The sequence below is a fragment of the Mugil cephalus genome, chromosome 22 (assembly GCF_022458985.1).
Source record: "Mugil cephalus isolate CIBA_MC_2020 chromosome 22, CIBA_Mcephalus_1.1, whole genome shotgun sequence".
Taxonomy (NCBI): domain Eukaryota; kingdom Metazoa; phylum Chordata; class Actinopteri; order Mugiliformes; family Mugilidae; genus Mugil; species Mugil cephalus.
In genome coordinates this window covers 2352830-2373878 of record NC_061791.1, presented here as the reverse complement: position 1 = coordinate 2373878, position 21049 = coordinate 2352830, and the positions used below count along the sequence as shown (strand labels likewise).

Genomic DNA, 21049 nt, shown 5'->3' with positions numbered 1-21049 from the left:
GAAAACGAATATATAAATAACCCCTGTGAGGCTTTATGTGGTCAGTGTTGTGTAGCTGTAGCACAAGGTGAGCCCCCCCCCCCCCCCCCCCCCCCCCCCCGAACCCCTCCACCCCCCACCTCGCAGCTGCTTCAAAGACACATTTCTTTCTCTCTTTATTTATTTCATTTCCTCAGCGTGGCTGAGTGCACACGTCCACACTCTGAGCGTAGATCAGCCCTCAGTCACGGCCCCGTGCTGCAGGGAGTCCAGAGTGATGGAAGCAATAGTTAAACCATTAAGGCAAACAATTGGCTCAAATTGAGAGGGAGAGAGAGAATAGAAGAGGAAAAAAAAAAAGAAGAAGAGAGGAAGAGGGAGGGAGGGAGGGAGGGAGAGAGGCTGTGGCAGGAGTGGATCCACTCAACGGCTTAATCCGAGCCCCAGGACACTCTCCTGCTGAGCTTTCACACGTTCGCACAAACATCTACACACACACACACACACACACACACACTGAAGCTCTGTCTGCCTCCAATAGCACCTTGTCAATCTAGGCCGGGGGGGTGAGGAGGGGGTGAGGAGGGGGTGATGGAGGAGGCGCTCATTCCTTTATAGGAAGGAGAGTCACCTACTTCCAAAAACACCTTCGGGATGAAAACTGCCAATCTGCACAAGACTGCGTTCGTTCGTTCGTCCGGCCGCTGTGTGTGTGTGTGTGTGTGAAGCCGTTCATTGTGTTTAGGTGAGGCGAAGGGGGGGAGGGAGGGAGGGAGCACAGGGCGGACAGTGTCCCGGGCGAGGGGAGGCCTTCCTCTGACACCGGCCATTGTATCGTGGACTTCGTTCAGTCCCGGCCGGCGTCGCACAAACAGCCAACAATGAGGGATTGTCTCCAGCCGTTCCCCCTCTTTCTGCTATTTAGCTTCCACACATCCAGCTCTTTATATGTGTGTGTGTGTGTGTGTGTGTGTGTGTGTGTGTGTGTGTGTGTGTGGTGAGAGGGTGAAGGGCATGATGTGCCGCAGTCTGAACCCAGCGACCGCCGCCGCTCGTCCGATCCCAGTCGCCCTCGCCGCTTATGTGCCCGGTGATAGGGGCAGCCTGTCCCGTCCCGTCCCGTCCCGTCCCGTCCCGTCCCGTCCCGTCCGTCCTTCCTTTCCCATCAGCCTCGGGGGCTCCCTCGGCGGCCCGGGCCCACGCGATTTATCGCCCGGCTTAGCGAGCAGCAGTTATCGCCTGGAGGACTGTTAGCACCGGTTCGGCTCGTTGACTCCTTCTTCTCCGGGTGCCGGCGTTTTATTTGACATGTCCTTTAAGTCCTTTAAAGAATTGGGCGTTTCTGCCGAGCGCCTCGGCTCTTTCTGCAAAAGATGGATGGCCCGCGTTCAAAGGTCTGGATGTTGTTTTTTCTGCTGTTGTCTTTTTCTCCCCCCTCCCCTCTCTTTCTTTCTCTCTCCCTCTCGCTGAGCTTTATGAGGTGGTATTAGCGTTGTCAGCTAACCAAGCTTCGGGATTTGGCTTTGTTTTGTTTTTGCCTCTTAAGATAATGCCGTTTCTCTCTCCTGCCGAGAATAACAAAAGAGAAAGTGGAGCAATAAAACAGCGCAGCCATTGACTTAGGTTTGGTTAAATTGCTTTCCAGCCATCTTAAACAGACCGCAGGCCTTGATGACAGGCGGCGACGTGTGCGCGCGGCCACGTGCGTGCGGTCGTCCTCCAAACGTAGCTTTTTCCCCGGTGCGCGCTCCGTCCTCGTCTCAGGCCTCTCTCTCCGCTGAAAGCCCTTCGCTGGCTTTTATTGAGGCGCCGCGGCTCGCGTTAGTATTCCGAGCGCGCGGACCGGCGCCGGAGTGTGTTCTGTGCAGATAAGTGTCTTTCTCCGCGGTGTGAAAGGCCTGAAAGCGCTTCACCTCCGTCTCGTATGCATTCCAGATGTGGGGGGGGGCGCGACCGGCGCGATCGGCGTGCGAGCGCCTGTGTCCTGTTAGCGGCAGCCTCCAGGTTTACTGTACCGCCGCTGCAGCCTAATCCACAAAACACAAAACCCTCACATTAACATGCTGCTTATCCGCCTGCCATTCACAAATATGCACAATGCAGCAGCGTGCATTCAGGGAGTATCTCTTCGCTGTAGCTAACTCAGATCAGGTCAGTCAACAGGTGCATCGTGGGTACGTACACTCCGTGCGCTGCTCTCATTGTCGTGGAGTAAAATCAGAGGGAAGTTCAGCTCAAGTCTTGATCCACGGCTACATCTCTCCTATCAAACGTCCACTTTTCTTTTTTTTTTTTATCAAAGTTAAACGTCAGTTTGCTGATGTGTCGGTTCAGAATATACATTAAAAATCTAAAAGTTCTACCAGCCTCAGGGATGTGGGTCTTTAAACCTGAATCAAAGGCAGCGAGGACCTGCACAGGCACCAAAGAGAATTTTATTAGCTTTTATATCGAGTTTGGGCGTCCTAATTTATTTTTTTTATTTTTAAAAAAATATATTTGGCATGTTTTTCTTTCCGTTTCCTATAATTATATCAGCTCTGTTTACTGAAACTCATGTGTCCCTGATTTTACAAAATAATGGAATTTCTTCTACCCTGTGACCCAGTGGCCATTTTTGTGCCGTGTTATTTACAGGAAGCAAACACGAAATTGTTTTGTTTGCTCGTTTTTCTGCGTGACTCTGAGCATTTAAATATGAATGTTATATTAATATAGACCAAGAGATGAACTGCAGAGCTGGAATCATGTGCTATGTTCACGTTTAGTGGTGCTGCAGTAAGTTAAATACTGTCTGTCTGCAGCTTAAGATCATTATGCAACATAAAATGACCTTTGTTGTTTTAAGGTACAAAGCTGCGAAAAAGACTTTCAGATCATTCTTGTTTTTGTCTGGTTCGTGACTTTCTTGGTAATTTCAATCTTTGCTTTTAAAGCCAGAGAGAAAAACTGGAATGACAACTGAATTGAATATTTAAAACAAAAAACGAAAACGTTACCATTTTATTTTGTCTTATATTGAAGGACAAAAGGTAAATTTGTGGCATTATAAAGTGAAAATCAAATCAATTTTAAGCCTAAAACCAAATTTTAAACACCAGAAAGTGCACGGGACGGGTCTGGATGGGCGTACGTATCACGATACATGAGTCACAATACGATACATTATCGCGATATCATGATGTTGCGATATATTGCAATATCCACTCCATCAACTTCTACAGCGACACCTTGTGGAACGGAGGCGCAGAAGTCGTTCACGATCGGCCAAAAACATGACTTTACCTTTTACTTTTAAAATCGATAGTAAGATATTCGATATCGATATTGTATCGGAACAAAAAGTATCGCGATATATTGCCATATCGATATTGTGTCCGAGGTTTGAGGTCAGCTTGGGACTTTCTGGGTGGAGTTTGCATGTTGTTCCTGTGTCTGCGTGGGTTTTCTCCAGGTGCTCCGTTTTCCTCCCACCTCTGAAGACATGCTCGTTAGGTTAATTGGTGATTCTAAAATGCCTTTCGCCCACTGAGATGAGCAACCCCCACGACCCCAGTGAGGATAAGTGGTAGTATAAGATGAGATTAGATATTTTTTCCCACCCAGTGTACGGGATTCCGATTTAGTCCGAGCTGCCTACAGTTTAAACTTAATGTCAGCAGATAATGAGGCTAAAGGCTAAAAACGAATCGTCAGCGGCTGCGCACTTCTTTCCGATCTTAACGTTTCCCTCCTCCTCCTCCACAGTAACGGCACGGCCGGGAAGATGAACGGGGCGCTGGAGCACTCGGACCAGCCGGACCCGGACGCCATCAAGATGTTCGTGGGCCAGATCCCGCGCTCCTGGTCGGAGAAGGAGCTGAAGGAGCTGTTCGAGCCGTACGGAGCCGTCTACCAGATCAACATCCTCCGAGACCGCAGCCAGAACCCTCCACAGAGCAAAGGTACGAACGCACACCAACGCCGGCTCGGTTGTTCTTCCCATCTTCTCCTCGTTTGTGTTTTATTGTCTCCTTCCTCCCTCACAAACTCTGCACACTCGCAGCAGCAGCCTCTCCAGGGCCGTCCCACCTATTTAATGGCAGAGCAAATGATACATGTGCAAAATTACACGAGCGAACACATTTCGTGCGCCATTTGAAGACAAAGACTCGCCCCGCCAGACTTACACAGTCAATTGTGCGAAGCGGCGTGATTTGCAGCTATTTTCTCCCCGTTCTCCCCCTTTTTTTTTTTTTTTTTTGTTCATTTTTCTCCTCACTTTTCCTTTGATGAATTCGTCAAGTGCGAGAGCAAACAATAGAGACAGCGGCAACGGACGGGCAGACAATAGCGTTGCCATATTAACGGGCATCAACCGGAGTGGGTGCTGATGACACTCCTGATGAGACGTGGAGGAGTGGGAGGAAAGTAGAAAGAGACTGAGGAGGACGACGGGAGAAAAAAAAACAAAAAAGAAGGGGGAGGCGCGCCGCTTCCATCCGGCTGCGAAGCCAATTTGCTTGAGACAAGTTTCAAAGTGTCACTCGAAAAAGTTGAATCGGAGCGATGGAGCGAGTAAACGCTACGATGGAAAAGCCGAAATGAAACGAGGAGTTATCAGTTTTGGACGAGTTGAGAAACCAGATCCTCACAAATCTGCCTCAATTTCATACAGACGTAATTGTAATTTTGGGTTCGCTCCAGATTAAACGGACGGATTTTGATTTTCCAAACCCAGGAAGCGTGGCCGTGTTTTATTTTTCCTGAGTCAGAGGGAAGAGAGCTTGGCGTGCCGCGTGACGCTCATTGCTTTTGACAACTCAGACAGGGTTCACGTCCCGAGTCACACGTGTGATTTGGTTTAGGTTGCTAGAACACTTGAAGCTTGAAGCGCGGTCGGGGAAATGTTGTGGGTTTGGTTTAAAAAATAAATAAATAAATTAGGAAAAAAAAGTCGCTGCATTCCTTCTAAAGATTCAAATAGGAGTTGACTTTTTAAAACCACCGTCACCGGCGCAGAGCGTTCCAAGAACTGGAGTGAGGTCCAGATGTGATAGTGTAGAAAGAAATGGAAAAGGTGCAGGCTCTAACTAACCTGGTAGCTATTGGTCCTAATGCAGAATAACTGGCTCCTAACAACATGAGTGATACCAGGGCTGAGTGTATCAATCTAAATATCGATAGCATCGATACCAGTGCGAGTATCGGTATCAGATCGATACCAGCGTGATGAGATTGATACTTTTATTCCAGTTTCTCTCTTATACGTCCAGTAAATCACTCGTTTTGCAGGAGATTCTCCACCTCCACCTGTAGTTAAAGGAAGGCTACGGACAGAGTTTGATACTGAAATCACTGCAGCATCATACACAGCTGGAACCGATGCTGTTATTGAAATGGAGTCGGTACTCGGAAGAGAAGACAGTTACACAGGATGCAGAACCAATGAATGAGCCGACACTTCACTCTCACTTTGTTACTGACTTGTTTTTGTTGTTATGTTTATATTGTTGTTATATTGTTCTTTTTTCTTATTTTGCACTTTTTTCTAAAACAATTGTGTGTAGTAAAAGGGGAATTATTTATATTGTAATTGCTTTTGAAAAACAGGTTTATTTGCCTAAAATATTTATCCTGTGTTTTATCATAATCAACTAACTAAAGGCAAAATTACAAAGTTATTCAATTATCATGTAGCGGTATAGGTATCAGTATCGGCGATACTAGCCCTGTATTTATTTGATATTGGATTGATACCAAAATTCCCAGTATCACCCTTGATACCTCCAAAGTGAAGTTAAAGCACGTGGAGCTCCCCCTGGTGGCTGGAGGCTGCACTGCAAGTCATATAAGCTCCACCCCCTCCATGTTAGTGGATGGGCCCAAAATTAAAACACAGGAAAAGAAAACTTTCGGTTTTAGTTTAGCGATTTGACACTGTAGAAACAGGAAGTGTCGTTGGTTGTGATGATTGACAGCTGACACTGACAGCCCTTCTGTGAGAGTAGGAGAATTTATTTATTTATTTATAAAGTGCACATGTATTTTAAAGTGCAGCACATAATCCAACATTTCTTTGTAACTGGTGGAAGAGTGCAGTGTTTGAGTGTGGAGGAAGTGTCGCTGACATGGAACTATAGCAATACTTTAAACCAAGAGGTTCGTGTCCTGTGTCGGGCCGTTACTTTCAGCAAGGGGCGCACAGCTGAGTTAATACATAAATATTCACAGTTATCGTGGATGTGCAGCAGTTTTTTTTCTTGTTTCCCATTAATTTGGGCCAGCCCTACTCTAGTATTTATTTATGTATTAGAGGTTGTGTTTCCTTTACTACTTTGTGGTGTGATTCAGGTTTTTTTTTTTTTTTTTTTTAAATCCGTCTGCAGGTGAGGTGGTGGAAAAAGTCCAGCATCCGTCTGAGTTCATGTTTTGAAACTGAATTTAATTCTCACGTCAGAAGACGTCCTTCACCTCCCTGCACCTACACTCTCCACCTTCTCTTTCTTTTTTTCTTTCCCTCTCTCGTTTCTTCTTCTTCTTCTCCTTCTCCTTCGTTTTTACTTTCTCTCTCTCTCTCTCTGGCGTCGCCTCGTTCCGACTGAGTCATGTGAGCTTATGAAAGCCTGGAGGCTGCGTTCTGCCAGCCAAACCGTGTCACGTGTCTTTGTGTGCGTTTGTTCTCGGCCTTGAGATGACTCCTCTTCCCACCAGCCTCTTCTTCTTCTTCTTCTTCTTCTTCTTCTCCTTCTTCTTTGCTCTTTCTGAGGGGCCATAGTTCCTCCTCCTCCTCCTCCTCCTCCTCCTCCTCCCGTCCTTCAGCTTCTTCACATCTCCTGCTGCGTCTCCCTCGAACTGAGTTGTTGTTACGGCTGATGACTCAAGAATATCTCTCATCACCGGAACAAAACGAAATAAAAAAATAAAACTAAAAAAAAACACAGCCACCTATTGCACCTTTGCTTTTTTTCCCCCTTTCTGTTTCTGTGCTGTGAGGTGAAGTGCATTAAGAGGAGATGTAGCGTTTCATTGGACTCTCGCTGGCCTTGTTATGCGAAGGCGCTGAGCGACGCTGTTGTTTTCTCAAAGTTAAGTAAGCCGCCCGGCCTCGTCTGCTCTCGCTCTGCGTCGGCCCCCTCGCCGGCTCCACTTCTGTAATTTCGCCGGTGTCAGGGAAACCGTGGCCCCTCTCTTCCCCTCGCCGTGTTTATTTTAAATTAGCGACGCTGTTGTTTGAAAAGTATCGCGGCCATTTGGGCCAAACGAACCCACGCAGGCAGCCCCGGCGGTGACCCAGCGGCGCTCGCTCCTTCCTTTGTAGGAGTCGCACTTTGGAATTAAATGGGTTTGTTAGTCCCTCCGAGACGCGGGCGAACAAGTTTCACTGGCTGCAGCAACTTTTCTCTCCAACCCGTTTGGATGCTCATTAGCGAACTCGTGGTCCGAAAAAGGAACACCAACAGCAAAGAGGTGGAAACAGCAGGACGTTGTGGTGGTAAACGGCAAATTACAGACGGGAAATTGGGAAAAGTACAAGAGAAACTTTACTCAGAAATTTGCGGAAGATTCACACACGAGTCTGAAACTCACAAACGAGACTGAGCCTCGTTAAATCTGGAGTCTCGATACGAAATACTTCAAAATAATAATACATCAAGCAGCACAGACCTTCTTAAAGTTTTGTGAGGTTGTTGTAAGACAGTTAGTAAGAAGATAAGTAAATTTATCATGAGAATGTAAAGAAATAAAAGCTTGTAATAGTTTTAGGTTTTATTGCAGCTTATTCTGCTTCATTTAAACCCGTTGTCCTCGTTAGTGGACACTTTGGTCTGCCATCTAGTGGTAGCAAAGGGTCAATACACTAGTAAAAACATGGGATTTATTCTACAGACGATCACAGGACAAAACTGGACGAGGAACGAAACCTTGTCAAAATATTGATGTGACTCACAAATGAACAACTTTTATCTATAGCAACGAGCTACAACGTCGCTAATTAGCAAGTACTCGTTTGAGGATGTTGGAACTTCATTGTTCTGTGTTTGCTCAGCCATGTTCAGGTGTTAAAATAAACAGTTATATTTTGTTACACATTGGTGACTTTATTATTATATAAATAATGAAATAATCCCAGCGTCCACATATGAGGACGTGTTTTTTTATTTGTTATTGTTGTTTTTTCAAAAACTACGACTTCCTGTTAAAGATGGTGCTTAGTTTTAATACTTCTTAGGTCCTACTGATCCCAAATACTTTGTAGGAATTAAAAATGCATAAGAAATAAGATCTCAGGTCTCAGGAGGTTAAGAAGAAGGATCTGTAACATGTTGTAACATCTTCAGTATTACAGTTCAAGGAGCTGTCCATCAGCACCACACAGAAAACAGAAATGACCATTGAGGGTTCTGTCTGTAACAGGCTGATTAACAAATGATTCATAAATAACTTCATCAATGGAGAAATATATTCTCATATGTAACAATTTAACATCCAATATCAGATGCAAATATCAAAAGAAGCCCATTGAATTGATAGAATTACACATAAACACAGATAAAGATGATGTAAATTCTGCCTGGGTCTAGCCAGACGAAACATCAAAGAAACAAAATTGCACTCTTACTTTCAAAATAAAAACTCCAGTATTAGGATGTCTAATCGTTCCGTTCTCAGCTTCTACGCTGGGTGAACTTCACTTTTAGTCTTTTAGTATTTTAAACACGAATATGTGTTTAACCTCAACACAACACGATGAACGTGGCTTCTTCAGGGCTGAGGCTGTAGCTTTAACCGTCATAAAGAGACGATAGTTCGTTTCCAGTTCATCAGAAACATCAGCGGCTCCATCTGGAGAAAGAAGATACTGCAACAAACATTTAAAATGACGTCTGTTTTTAGGAACTCAGCTGTGCGTCCTTTGGGTCGTCATTGACATCGTTCTTTTTGTTCAACAACTTGTTTTACACGTTTGCTTCCGTCTCTGAGGAATCGTCAAACTTCACGTCTGCAGCTCTGCTATTGTGGTGGCGTACAATCTACTTTCTTTCATTTCATCTTATCAACGTTTCCGGTTTGTTGTTGTTGTTGTTGTTACGTTTAAAATGGCAGCCAGACTCGTGCAGGCGTCAGACCGGGACCGCTATGAATAAATTAATGATTAATTACAGGACATCCGAGATAAAAAGCCCGCGACTTAATTCGCGCCTGGAGCTCGGCGCCGAAGCGCGTTTTCTCACGTCAGATCGGCGAGTGGATATCTGGCGGATCAGTGTAATCTTCCCGTCTTATTATTGTCGTCACACGACGCTCACTCGTCCCGCGCGAGAGGCTGCTTGAGCCTGACGAAAATAAAACTCCCTGAGCAAACACATGTCGTCTCATGAATGTTTTTGGCTCCCGTCCGTCTCCAAATGTCGTATTAGCTTCGCAAAATTCGGTCCACAAATACTTTAAACGGTCTCGTAAAGTCTGTAGGATCTGAGCTCAGTTTCCTCTTTGCAAGTTTTTTATTTTTTTTTCTTCTTCCATCGTGTCGATTCCATTTTGCGGTTTGACCCAGGTGTGTGCACTTAGCTTGTGTGTTCATGCTGACTAGGGCGGTCTGGGGAATATCGCGGCGCTACTGTTGGTTTAATGTGTTTGGAGTTAATAACCAGATGAGTGGATGAAGAAGGAGGAGGAGGAGGAGGAGGAGGAGGAGGAGGAGGAACGGAGTGAGAAATGGAGCAATTTGGCATTTTGTGCTGAGAGATAGAGATGGAGGGAGAGATAAAGAGGGAATGAGACAGAGAGAGCCAGAGGGGTAAACAGAAAACGGTCCTTTCTGCTGAAACACAACCTTAAGCGCCGTGACGGGTTTGTTGCAGATTGTGTGTGTGTGTGTGTGTGTGTGTGTTGTTGGGGCTTGTGTCATTTATCTTAATGATACGACATCGGCCACATGAGCCGCTGATGTCTTCATTAACCGGCTGTATCCAACCAAAAGGACTGGAGCGGGAAATAAGTCAGAAATATAAAAAATAAAACATAGACCAATGTGGATGTAGCGCAGATAGCTATTTATTATGTTCATTATTTTAAAAAAAAGCTGCTTTTTCCTCTAACTTGCTCTAATTTTGTCACAGAGTGATTGAAAGTTTTTCTCCTCGTCCTGGCAGATTCGCTCATTAGCATTAATTAGCCTCTTTTTTTTTTTTTTTTTCTTTCTCTCGGTCGACATTTTGACTTGTCACTCCGGGGGAAAAGCGCAGGTGTAGTAGTAATGACGGCTCAGTTCCATTAAGTGACCGCGAAGTGGAATGCAGACTTAATTAAGACACCTGCTCCAAGTCGAGCCATTTAGTTTTTCTGCACTGGTTCTGCTTTCAGGTAGGTAGTTAGCCGTTAGCTTGCGGTTTAAGTGTGCAGGTTTTAAGGGCGCATCTCATCATTCTGGTAAATACACCACTTTTGATGCGTGTACAGCAAACACAGCTAATTAGCTCCAAGACTGGAAAAAGGAGGTAGATGCTAACCTGATGCTAACCCTGTTTGCAAGTAATTGTAACCTTATGTTTAATCTCCCACATTGGAGGAAGTTGGCAACATTATGATGCAGCTAAAAAGTCGGCGTAGGGTGGATGTTGGGGTCGATGGATGGGCCAAAAACCTCCCATTAGACCTTTGTTTGTTATCACAGCCATAGCCAATGATCTTTCCCCACATTCATTAATTATAAACCTTTAGTTTGTATTTCTTGAGTTGATCGACAGTTTCTGGGCTTTAATTTGATCCTTTAAAGCTCGAGGGTATTTCCCAAACCTCAGCATTTAAGCATATAAAGTAATTAAAGACTGGTCGGGTTATTACAGGTGAGGCAGTCGTGATTATTTCCATAATGAGACAATTATAAAGCCATTACAAATCAGTCACAACATTATGACCACTGACAGGGGAGTTTAAATGACATTTAAACCATCTTGTGACAATTTCGTGTGCTGCTGGGAAACTTTTGGACCTGGAATTCATTCATTCATGTTATGTTGGCATGTAGCACCCACCCAGACCAGACCAGGCGCCCTACAGACGATCACAGGACAAAACCCCATCAAATTCTACGGTTAAAACTTATTTATTTATGCTTATTAACATTTCTACTTTGATACGAGCTGCAAATTTAACAAATTTTATCAATAGCATCCAGCTACAACGTCGCTAATTAGCAAGTACTCGTTTGAGGACGTTGGGACTTCATTGTTGGCAATTCTAATTTTGCTCAGTCATGTTCAGGTATTAAAATAAACAGTTTTATATTTTGTCACACATTGGGTGAATTTATTATAATATAAATAATGAAATAATCCCAGTGTCCAAATATGAGGACGAGTATGAGGATGACTACAACTTCCATGTTGGAAAATTATGCTCGGTTTTCATACATTGTAGGTCCTACTGATCCCAAATACCTTGGAGAAATTAAAAATTCATAGCAAACTAAATTTAGGTTAAATTGGTCTGACTTTGTTGGAGTTGAATTTTTTTTGTATGAGGATTGAACCCAATTAGTTCCTAATTAAGACGTCTTGGGTTGGATTATGGAGGCCTCTGTTTTCATCTTTAATGGAATTACGATATTCAAAAGAGATCCGACCTACGAACATCTGGGCCGCCAAGAGTTATCGGCGCTGTGCAACTTCAAGTGAATGCTTGCGTTGCTGTAGTTTGCCTTGAAAACAAAGAACTGGTCAGTTTTATCTCTTTAAACCAAATCATCTTAATTTCTAACGTGAATAAACACCACACACACACACACATCCAGCCTTTGGACCCAGATAAACACACAGAGGCAGATTACAGTGTCTGATTTTTTACCACTGTTCAGATCAAAAGCCGTCCCCTTTGGTGCCACATTCAGGGACCAACAACCCCCCCATCTCCCCCCCCCCCCCCCGCCCCCCTCCCTCCACGTCCAATGGCAGACATCCGCTCCGCCGGGCCAACTGTATCCTCCCGCTCGGCTATGGCAACGCCAGGGCGAACACTCCGCCGTCCAAGACAATTATCTGCTCTAATGGATCCAGTCGAGACGGGCCCGACCCGAGACGGAGCATTGATTTATTTCATTCTTTCCCCAAAGCAGAGCGGCCAATTATATCGCCTTAACTAGGCGTTAGCGCTCGTAGCCGGCTACCCAGGCCCAATTAGAGAGCAGCTGCAGGTGGATTTTAATGGGAGATTGTGTGTGTGTGTGTGTGGATTCTCGTTCCTCTCTCTGTTTATACTTTTGCATGCCTCAGCGACACAGAGAGTTGCTTGGTTGTGAGCAAAGTTGCAGAGCTGGAATTTTTTCCCTCCGTGGACTCTCGGGTCGGCTTCGATTTGAAAGCTTTTTTTTTGTTGTTGTTGTTTTCTTTTCTTTTTTTCTTTTTTTTTGCAGAGAGGGGATGGGGATGGGATTTGGAAGGTGGGGGTGACATTGGTGCGCTTCCAACCGAAAGTAACCAGCGGATTGTGTAGATTTGAGAAGTGCTGCGAGCCTGGACCGTTTCCTGCGTTAACAGGATTAGAACATCAGCCAAATGCCCGTCAGAGACGCGGCATTGTTTGAAGCCTTCCACTCATCCACTCATCCGCTTCCATCTGACAATCTGTTCTTTATTGCGCTGTCAAATTCAGAATGTGTTCTCTGTCTCCTTTTTTTTATTATTATTATTTTTTTGCTGTCATTCAGCGGCTCTTTGACGCACGTAAATTATACGCATTAAGGAGCTTGTTTTAGAGCCGGAGCGGATGGGGGAGGACGGGGGAGGGTGGGGGGAGGACAGGGGGAGGTTGTCCCGTGCCACCCAGACCCCTGCGCTGGAGGTAATTTGCAGTAGAGTGTTTAGTTAATGCGGGTCAGCGGTTTAGTGGAACCACAGGTCAAAAAGAAACGTGGAGGAGGGAAAGAAAAAGGAACTGGAGCGGTGGAAGGAGTAATAGCCGAGTCAGTGCTTCGGATGGAAGGTGCTCGGGGTGGGAGGGGGTTATTTCTCTACGATACTCCCTCCTCCTCCACCACCACCACCCGACTCCTCTTCCCCTTTCGATAAACCGTACCCCTCACCTTCCTTCACTTCCACCTGATTCGACCGTTTGTTTAACGCTTGAATAACAGCAGTAAGATAACTATAGAGGGTACGAGCGTGACGTCACAGCGAGCTGAAGTCTCCATGGTTACGGCCACTGAGTGGCAATTAACAGTTGAGCGTGGGGATTAGCAGCATTAGCTTGAATCATAAGCTTTATCATACGGTCGTATGGATCATCGTCGAGTCCAATCGTCCTTAATTTGATCTGATCCCGGTGTTGTTGTATTTACTGATACATTTCACCACTCAGGGGGGCGTGGCCTCAGGCGGCAGTGACGTCAGTGCATACCCTAAATAAGCTTTTCCTAACGTACGTCTACACGTAGCCGACCATTAACCCGTTTCAATAAGAGAAGAAGGTGTAAACCTCTGACAATTAATTAAGTACTGAATAACCACGTGGGGTGAACATCAAGTTTGATGTGTTCGTCGTCTTCTTTTTCTTCTTTGGTTTTATTTACGGTAGATTCAACACTCCACTGCGTGAAACATGGCCATTTTGTCGTAAACGTTAGACTGTGATTGATGTTTTGAGGCCTGTATATCTGTGGTGGCTCAGTGGGTAAAGAGGGTTGTGGTTCAATCCCAAGCACGTGCACCAAAATGCCCAAGTGTCCTTGAGCAACACACTGAAATCTGCATTGCCCCCCAGTGTAGCGCCTAGCGTAGCGCCTAGCGTAGCTGTAGATGAGCCACTGTGAGTCAGCTGACATTGAACATATACAGGACAATGGTAGAGTTTTAAAGAGCAGATGTGACCACATACAACCAGGATGCCCTCAAGGTTTAGGTTTTACAGCAGCATCTTTGAAAGATTTTTTTTTATCTAATATAATAGTTTCTGGACACTTTTTTGGTCCCAGAAAGCAGAAAGTGTTTCATGATGTAGATGTGGATCGGCCCTGCAGATATCGGGGGCTTCTTATTCGTAGCAAAGGTAAAGTCTCCCTCACAGTGCTGATAATTTAGTTTAGTTTTTTTTTTCCGTAAATGCAACCATCGGTTCCATCGGCGTTAATTAAACGATTGTTATTTTAAGAATTGCGTGTTTGGGCCAAGCCCTGAAACTAATGGAAGTCATTTAAGTAGATTAGCCGGCGCTGGAGCTAAAGATGACCCCACCCACCCAAACCACCCAACCCTAGTGTGCGGCATGGGAGATGGAGGGCTCTCTTTTTAAATTAAGAATTTGAAACGAGAAAAAAAAAAAAAGAATTAAGTGCACAAAGAAAGTCAAATTGCAGGTTGTCACCTCTGAGGTTGGCCTAATTTTTTTAGCGTGAGGAATATGCACCTGATTTTAAAGCCGATGCCGGCCCGTAACATCAACCTCCTCCACGTTCCAAATCCTCCCCCCTCCACCCCCCCAGCTCCTCCGCTGCTCTGCTGTCTTGACAAAGTCAGTCAAAGGCCCCCCCTTCAGCAGTCATGAAGCATTTATGAACAGGCATCTCCCTCCTCTGCTCTCTATTCCACTCACAGCTGCTGTTTATCTCCCCTCTTCTTCTTCTTCGTCTTTTTTTTTCTTGTGTGTGTGTGTCTTTCAAACACTCAGCCCTTCCTTCCGCACGTCCTCCACGTCCGTCTACCTTTAACACCCCCGCCAGCCTCTAATAGATTTGTTCCCCCTCTCTCTCAAAACGTCTCGTGTGTGTTTTATTTTTTATTTATTTTTTTTATTTTTTTTTTGGAGTGTCCCTCTTCAACAACACAAGCAGAGTGTATCTCCTCGCTCTGAGCCCTCGTGGCCTTCAGGTAAATGTTTGGAGACAAGAGACACAAATTGATGGAGGGAGCTTATTCATTCTGGTCTGCATCCTCTTTTTTTTATATATATATATATATATATATATATGTTTAAATAAAAGGCAGACGCACTCTTAGAATATGTGCACTCTCATTGGTTTTCTGCAGGGTTATTTTTTTATGTGCGAGACGCGAGTGTGCTGACTCTTAAGCAGGTGGAAGGGGAACACTGCGAGAACGTCTCCGAGTGTAAATGTGTGTGTGAGTGTGTGTGTGTGTGTGTGTGTGTGTGTGTGTGTGTGTGTGTGTGTGTGTGTGTGTGTGTGTGTGTGTGTGAGAGTGTGAGGTCCACTCCTGTGCTCTTTGATCCCCGTCTTGACAGCCCACCACCTGGGACGATCTGCCACATGCCGCACTGGCTCCGGGGCCTCGGCTACGCCGCAGGAATCACAACACACACACCGAGGGCTGACGCGGCGCCAGAAGCCCCGCCACCCCACCCCCTTTACTCCCTCACCCCCCCGCCCTCACATTATGTGCCTTCAGAATCGCTAATGCTAACACCAAAAAGCTAGCCCTCCCATATACAGATACGCAGAAAACTCCGGCGGAATCCTAATGTACAGTGCGCGGCTGCTGGAAGCCGAGCCGCCTCGTACGCCGCTATTGGAATTGCTAATCGCGCACACGGGGCCATAGCTTGAACACAGGTGCAAAAGGAATTATAATGGCATAATAATAATAAAAAAAAAAAAGACCAAGTGTGCTGTGCATATATTAACAGTTAAAGAGCTTTTGCTCCATGATGCATTTATTTTGCTGAATTAGATCCTTTCTTAGGACGGTTGCTGCCTTCAAATACAACTCGACAGCTCACGGTTGCGACATTACGCAATGTACATGCAAAATTTTTGGCATTCTAGTGGAAACATCAGCCATCAACCCATCGATACCCATCGCTACGGTATCGATGGGATTTTAGTGATGCCGATGCCATTATCGATTCTGCGCGTTCTTTATTGATTCCCTTACGTGAATTTTTGGACTAGAAAGAAGTAGGTGTTCGTTGTTTCGTGAGTTTCTACAAAGAGGTAAGAGATCTGCTCGGCTGAGCCTTAGCAGTAGCTGCACTTGTTCAATGGAGATTGTTGAATACATGGCACTCGGTATTTTATGCTGTGCATTGTCGACAAACGCTTCGCCATGTTGGTGGTGTTGTCGCCCTCGCTTGAAATTGCGTCTTCCTTGTCGTCACGTGATGTGAATGATGTTCTTTGGAAAGATTCTTCTTCTTTTGTTTTATGGCGATTGGCAAACAACTTTTAGGTGCATTACCGCCACCTTCTGGACTGGGATATAAAGGTTTGGCATCAATAAGCATGAAGGCCAGTTGGAACCCGTTCTTTAAAAGAGCCGGTTATCGATGCCTAACTGTGAGCTCACAGAAAGATTCCACTAACAAGGTTTTATCTTTGGAGGCACCAGTTACTTAGAGCTAACATCGTCAATAAACTCTACATTTGGTGTCCTGAATACTTATCACGATACTAGAGACCAAAGATGATGCACAACTGCCAGACATCTCCAGCACATGGAAGGTAATCAGTCTGGTGACCTACATGGAGTAAATTTTGTAAATTCTTAGTCTGTCAGTCATGACTAATTTGCCCTCTTATCTCCGTGCCTTTAACCGGTGGAAGCCGGTGTGAAACTCTTGGTGGTAAATTGAGGCTGATAGTTGAAGCAGAGGGCTCAGGGTTTAGTGAAGTGACACCCCGAGCTGTCTTTCACGCTGTGGGCCATGGAGGAAGGAGAAAAAAAAAAAAAAACACTAAGCTGAGCGTTATCCCCGCTAACACACAGCCACTGAACCCTCTGAATCACAACACCAATCACGTTGCCGACGCTAGGCCGAGGGCCAACTATTCAACAGCCCCGGCCCCCGGAGGACGCCGCAGGAATTCAGATCCATTACGCTCCCAGCCTCATCAAAGGGACTCGGGGATTCGGATACTAAACCCGCTCCAGATGCTCACCGTTGGATTTCACTAAGATGCTCTGCATGGGCGAGTGTCGCGGGGGCAGCGGAGCCGGCAAAACCGGTCCGCGGCGCTCGCGCCGAGTTGATTTGTGCCGCAAACACAATGGGGAGGACGACGAAGCAGATGTAAACAACGGTGCTCTCGGCTCATCTCAGGACAAATAAATACACACTGAAATGAACAGATGAGCAGAGCTGGGGGGGCTGGGGGTTCAAACCTGGAGGGAAGACGCTGGAGCTGCAGGCAGCTGGCTCACCTGTGGCTGGCTCATGCTAATGGACGTCCAAAAAGAAAATGCTGAGACGAGGGCAACTGGACTTTTTTATTGAGTAGCTTCTTCAGTTCGTAAAAGACAGGGCGAACTGATTCTCAACAAACAGGCACACAACTGGACATCCAGGAGAAGTTGGTCAAGGACAGGGAGCTCACTTAAACCGACCAAGATCTTCAAAGAAACTTCAAAGAAAACGTCCCAGAGGGTCCAGTCTGGTCCATGGGAAGAATCTACAAAATTGCATCGAAGACATTAACCACTTTTCTGTAAAAATAAATAAAAGTAACTGCAGTTCCAGACTGATTTTTTAAGAGTTGCAGAAGTATTTCTAAAAAATGTTTAACAACTCTCATGGGACTGCTTTATAGAGGGGTTGGCATGGCAACTGGTAGTCACTATTAAGTCACATCCTGTTTCTATAGAGTCAAATAACTAAATAAAGAATTGAAAATTGAAAAAAGTGGAGCTTATGAGCTGTACTGCAGCCAGACACCAGGGGGAGCTCTACTTGCTTTGGCTTTGCCCATCGTTATACTAACTAACTAACTAAGAACTAAACAGCAAAATGTTGACGTTTTCTTAAGTATTTGCACTAAAACAGAGGAAATGTTTAGATTTGTCATTATGTATATGATGCTATAGTATTCGCTAACTAGTCCAGGGGATCAAGTCTCCGTCCTACAAGCTGAGTTGCCCTTGTTTTTTGCATTTTTTCTAGCATGTTTTGTCTGTACCGTGACGTGGAGGACTGAGAACCTGCACAGACATATGCTAATGAATGTAAATTGATCTTGTTAACCGAGCGGGGCGTCCATGCAACATCATTTAAAGTTGCACCGCAGCCTTTTATTGCATTAGTCCACCTTAGGATGCACCTTCAGCGCCGCACAGTCTTGATAAATGTCAGTCTTGTTTCTAATTTCCCTGTAGCTGCTACATAATCATGTTGTGAGGACAGACAGGAGTCCTTACTGTTTTCCAAACCTCGTGTTTGACATGAATCATGAAAGAAAAAAACAGCTGCTGCACATTAGAGAGAAACTAGAGGAGTCACACCTCTGTGTCTGGCCGACATGTCCTGCTGCTGTTGCTGCTGCTTTTTCTCTCTGACCATGCAGGTTTTACCTTCTTTTTTTTTTTTTTTTTCACGGCCGGCGACTGCAGCGTCCCAGCACCACTCTGCAGGGGGGGATTACACACAGATTAAGGAAGAGGCTCCATCATTCCCCTCTCTTCCTTCCTTCTGTGCAGATACAGCGAGTGCATAAGAAACTAATTAAGTTTTGATTTGCAGGTGTAAAAAGTGTTGAGGTAGAACGTGGCCTAAATCTGAACTGATTATTGGATTAAATGACGTAGTCAGACACAGGAGAGCACTTTTTTTTTTTTTTTAATGACTGTTGGTTTGTTTCATTCCTCAGACGTTAACATCTCAGATTTTAACGTGGTGGGAGGAGTTTGAGCTGCAAATTCCTGGAAATTAGTGACGTTTGATACCACTGATTTCCTTTCCAATCCGATACCGAGTAAAATTCAGGCTGATATCGGCAATACCGATACTTGGTGTTATTACAGCCTAATGTGTAAAAAAAAAAAAAAAAGAAAGTAGTGTATTTCAAATCATATTTTCATTAAGAATAAAAGACATCACAGTAATTTATCCATTTATTTTAAACTGATATTTCACTATCAAACATCACTACTCGAAATAATTCACGAGAGAAATCTGGCAAATGAGGGATGAAGCTCACAGATTACTGAAGGATTAATGAAGGGATAACTCCTTCTCCACCTCTGTCTTCCCTCTGTTTCTTTATTGTTTCGTGTTTGTGTGCTTGACACTTCCTTCAGGCGCGACTCATCAGCGCTGAATCGCATCCAAACTCTTCCCCCTCCGCTAGGATGTTTCGTCCTTAACATTCGCTCGGCGTCGCCTGCCAGTGTCGACAGGTGATGCCAGGCAGATGAATAGAGAGAAAATGCTCTTTGTTGCTCCTCTCACGCCTTCTCTCTCTCCTTCTCTCTCTCCTTCTCTCTCTCTCTCTCTCTCCCCAGGCTGCTGTTTTGTCACGTTTTACACAAGGAAAGCTGCCCTTGAAGCCCAGAATGCACTGCATAACATAAAGACCTTAACAGGGGTGAGTCCTCGATTTTTGCTCTGCCTGCCTCCTCCTCTAATCACACACTTACAGCAGCGCCCCAAGGCGGCCCCACCCCGACCTGAGAGTCGGTGTGAATGCGGCGGCGTGAGGCTGAAAAACCGTGCGAAACTCTGGGAGCGATGAGCGCACGCGAAAAGTGGCCCGCGCGAAACATCCTCATGGAGGAATGAGATTCATTTTTTTTTTTGTACCTCTTCAAAACCTAAGGCCACTCTGAGAATGTGACAAAGATATCAGACCTTTAGCTGCAGGAAACGGACACTACACTAGACACCATCCCACCTAACAACACTCTAGTTCTATTAAATGCTCCTGAAGGTGCTGAGGTGGCGCCTGTTTTTATACAGGCTATACATATCTACAGCTCAGAGTATGTAGCACATGAGCCGTCTGTTCTCAGCGAATGTATTCAGGTCGATAATATAGATCAGTTCCTGTAATGAATGATGGCAGCAGGAGAAAAGAGAAGACGAGCAGAGAGGCTGAAGGTTTAGGAGACATCTTTACAAGTAGCGTGGGATATGGAATGATATGTTGCGATGTCACGAACCAGACACCATGCAGATGCACTTCTTTTTTTTTAACTAGCTAACTTCCTAAATGGTTCAGACTATTTGTGAATTAATAAATCATCATTTGCGCACGCGGTTAGAGTACGGTCACCGAAATATCACATTTAATCGCTTCCTTGCGTCAGTTCCTGCTTCCCTGGCTCCTCGCGCAGCCGTCCGACTATAAACAGGAGTGTTGATGCTCCATTCTCCAATATTGTTCCTTTCCGTGGCCCAGGAGAGCAATAGAGGAAGTGAGCTGCAGCTTATTCGCACTCTCAGCCCTGTGTGGATATTTAGAGGCCCCCAGATCCCTTCTGCTCAGGTTATTGGCTGCGTCCCCCGCCTCTCTCCTCGGTTCGTGCGCCGGCTAACTGGAATCTCATCCGCCGAGCGCCTGCGCTCTCCGACTCTACTTCTGTCAGCCGGACTGGCAGATAGGCCTCCTGGGCAGGACGGGGCGGTTGGATGCCGCGAATCCCACGAGAGCCGCGCGCCCGGATTTCCGCTCGGCTCCCGATTGGAGCTTTTTGCACAGAGTCGCCGTGTTAATTGCTGGTGGAACAAGCGTGTTAAATTTGGAGCGTTCTCCTGCACAGTGAGAGTTTGTCACTTATCCCTTGTTGGAGGTGTGAACCAGCCCGGGGGAGGACACATACTGCAGCACTTTCAGGATTATAGGAACATGAAATCGCCTTCTTCTACACCATAACACCCCCAGCTCTCTGTAGTCTGTCTGGTCATCCCCTCCTCCTCTCCGGATTCTCTTTGCCGGCTGCATCTCTGCTCGTTGTTATGTTTGATGTCGGGTTCATGGAGAGTGGAAGTAGCTTGAACCTGTAGGAACATTTATATCAGCCTGACAGGACTCCAGGTTGTTGGTCAGGTTTAAGAAATCCATTTCACGTCTCCAAATGTTCATTTTCCGCCCTGAGTTGTGGCTGTCAGGCTCGCATTTGTTTGCAGCCTGTAAGACAAAACCCAGGAGCAAAAACCTAAGGCAAGACTCGCAAAGTTTCAGCAGATGCAACAAATAAAGACAGATGCACCTTTAAGGAGAGAAACTGCAGTGAGATCTGAGCGTTTGCTGGAGGTTTTAGTCTCCGGTGGAAACCGGATGATCGATAGCTTCATATGTACGCAATTAAAGCCGCATCGCATCCATCTTTTTACAGCTTTCTTTTTACACACCCGGCCGGCTGATGTC

General features: G+C 45.6%; 1 protein-coding gene across 23 annotated transcripts in view; it reads left to right on the top strand.

Annotated features, from left to right (window-relative positions):
- Window positions 1–21049, top strand: part of celf2 (cugbp, Elav-like family member 2) — a 210693-nt gene that overhangs the window by 120062 nt on the left and 69582 nt on the right. For all 23 annotated transcript variants that reach the window (XM_047575017.1, XM_047575016.1, XM_047575013.1 and 20 more), the window contains 2 exons: window positions 3727–3923; window positions 19185–19267. In XM_047575017.1, coding sequence (XP_047430973.1) covers window positions 3727–3923; window positions 19185–19267 — 280 coding nt within the window. The remainder of the gene's footprint in view (window positions 1–3726; window positions 3924–19184; window positions 19268–21049) is intronic.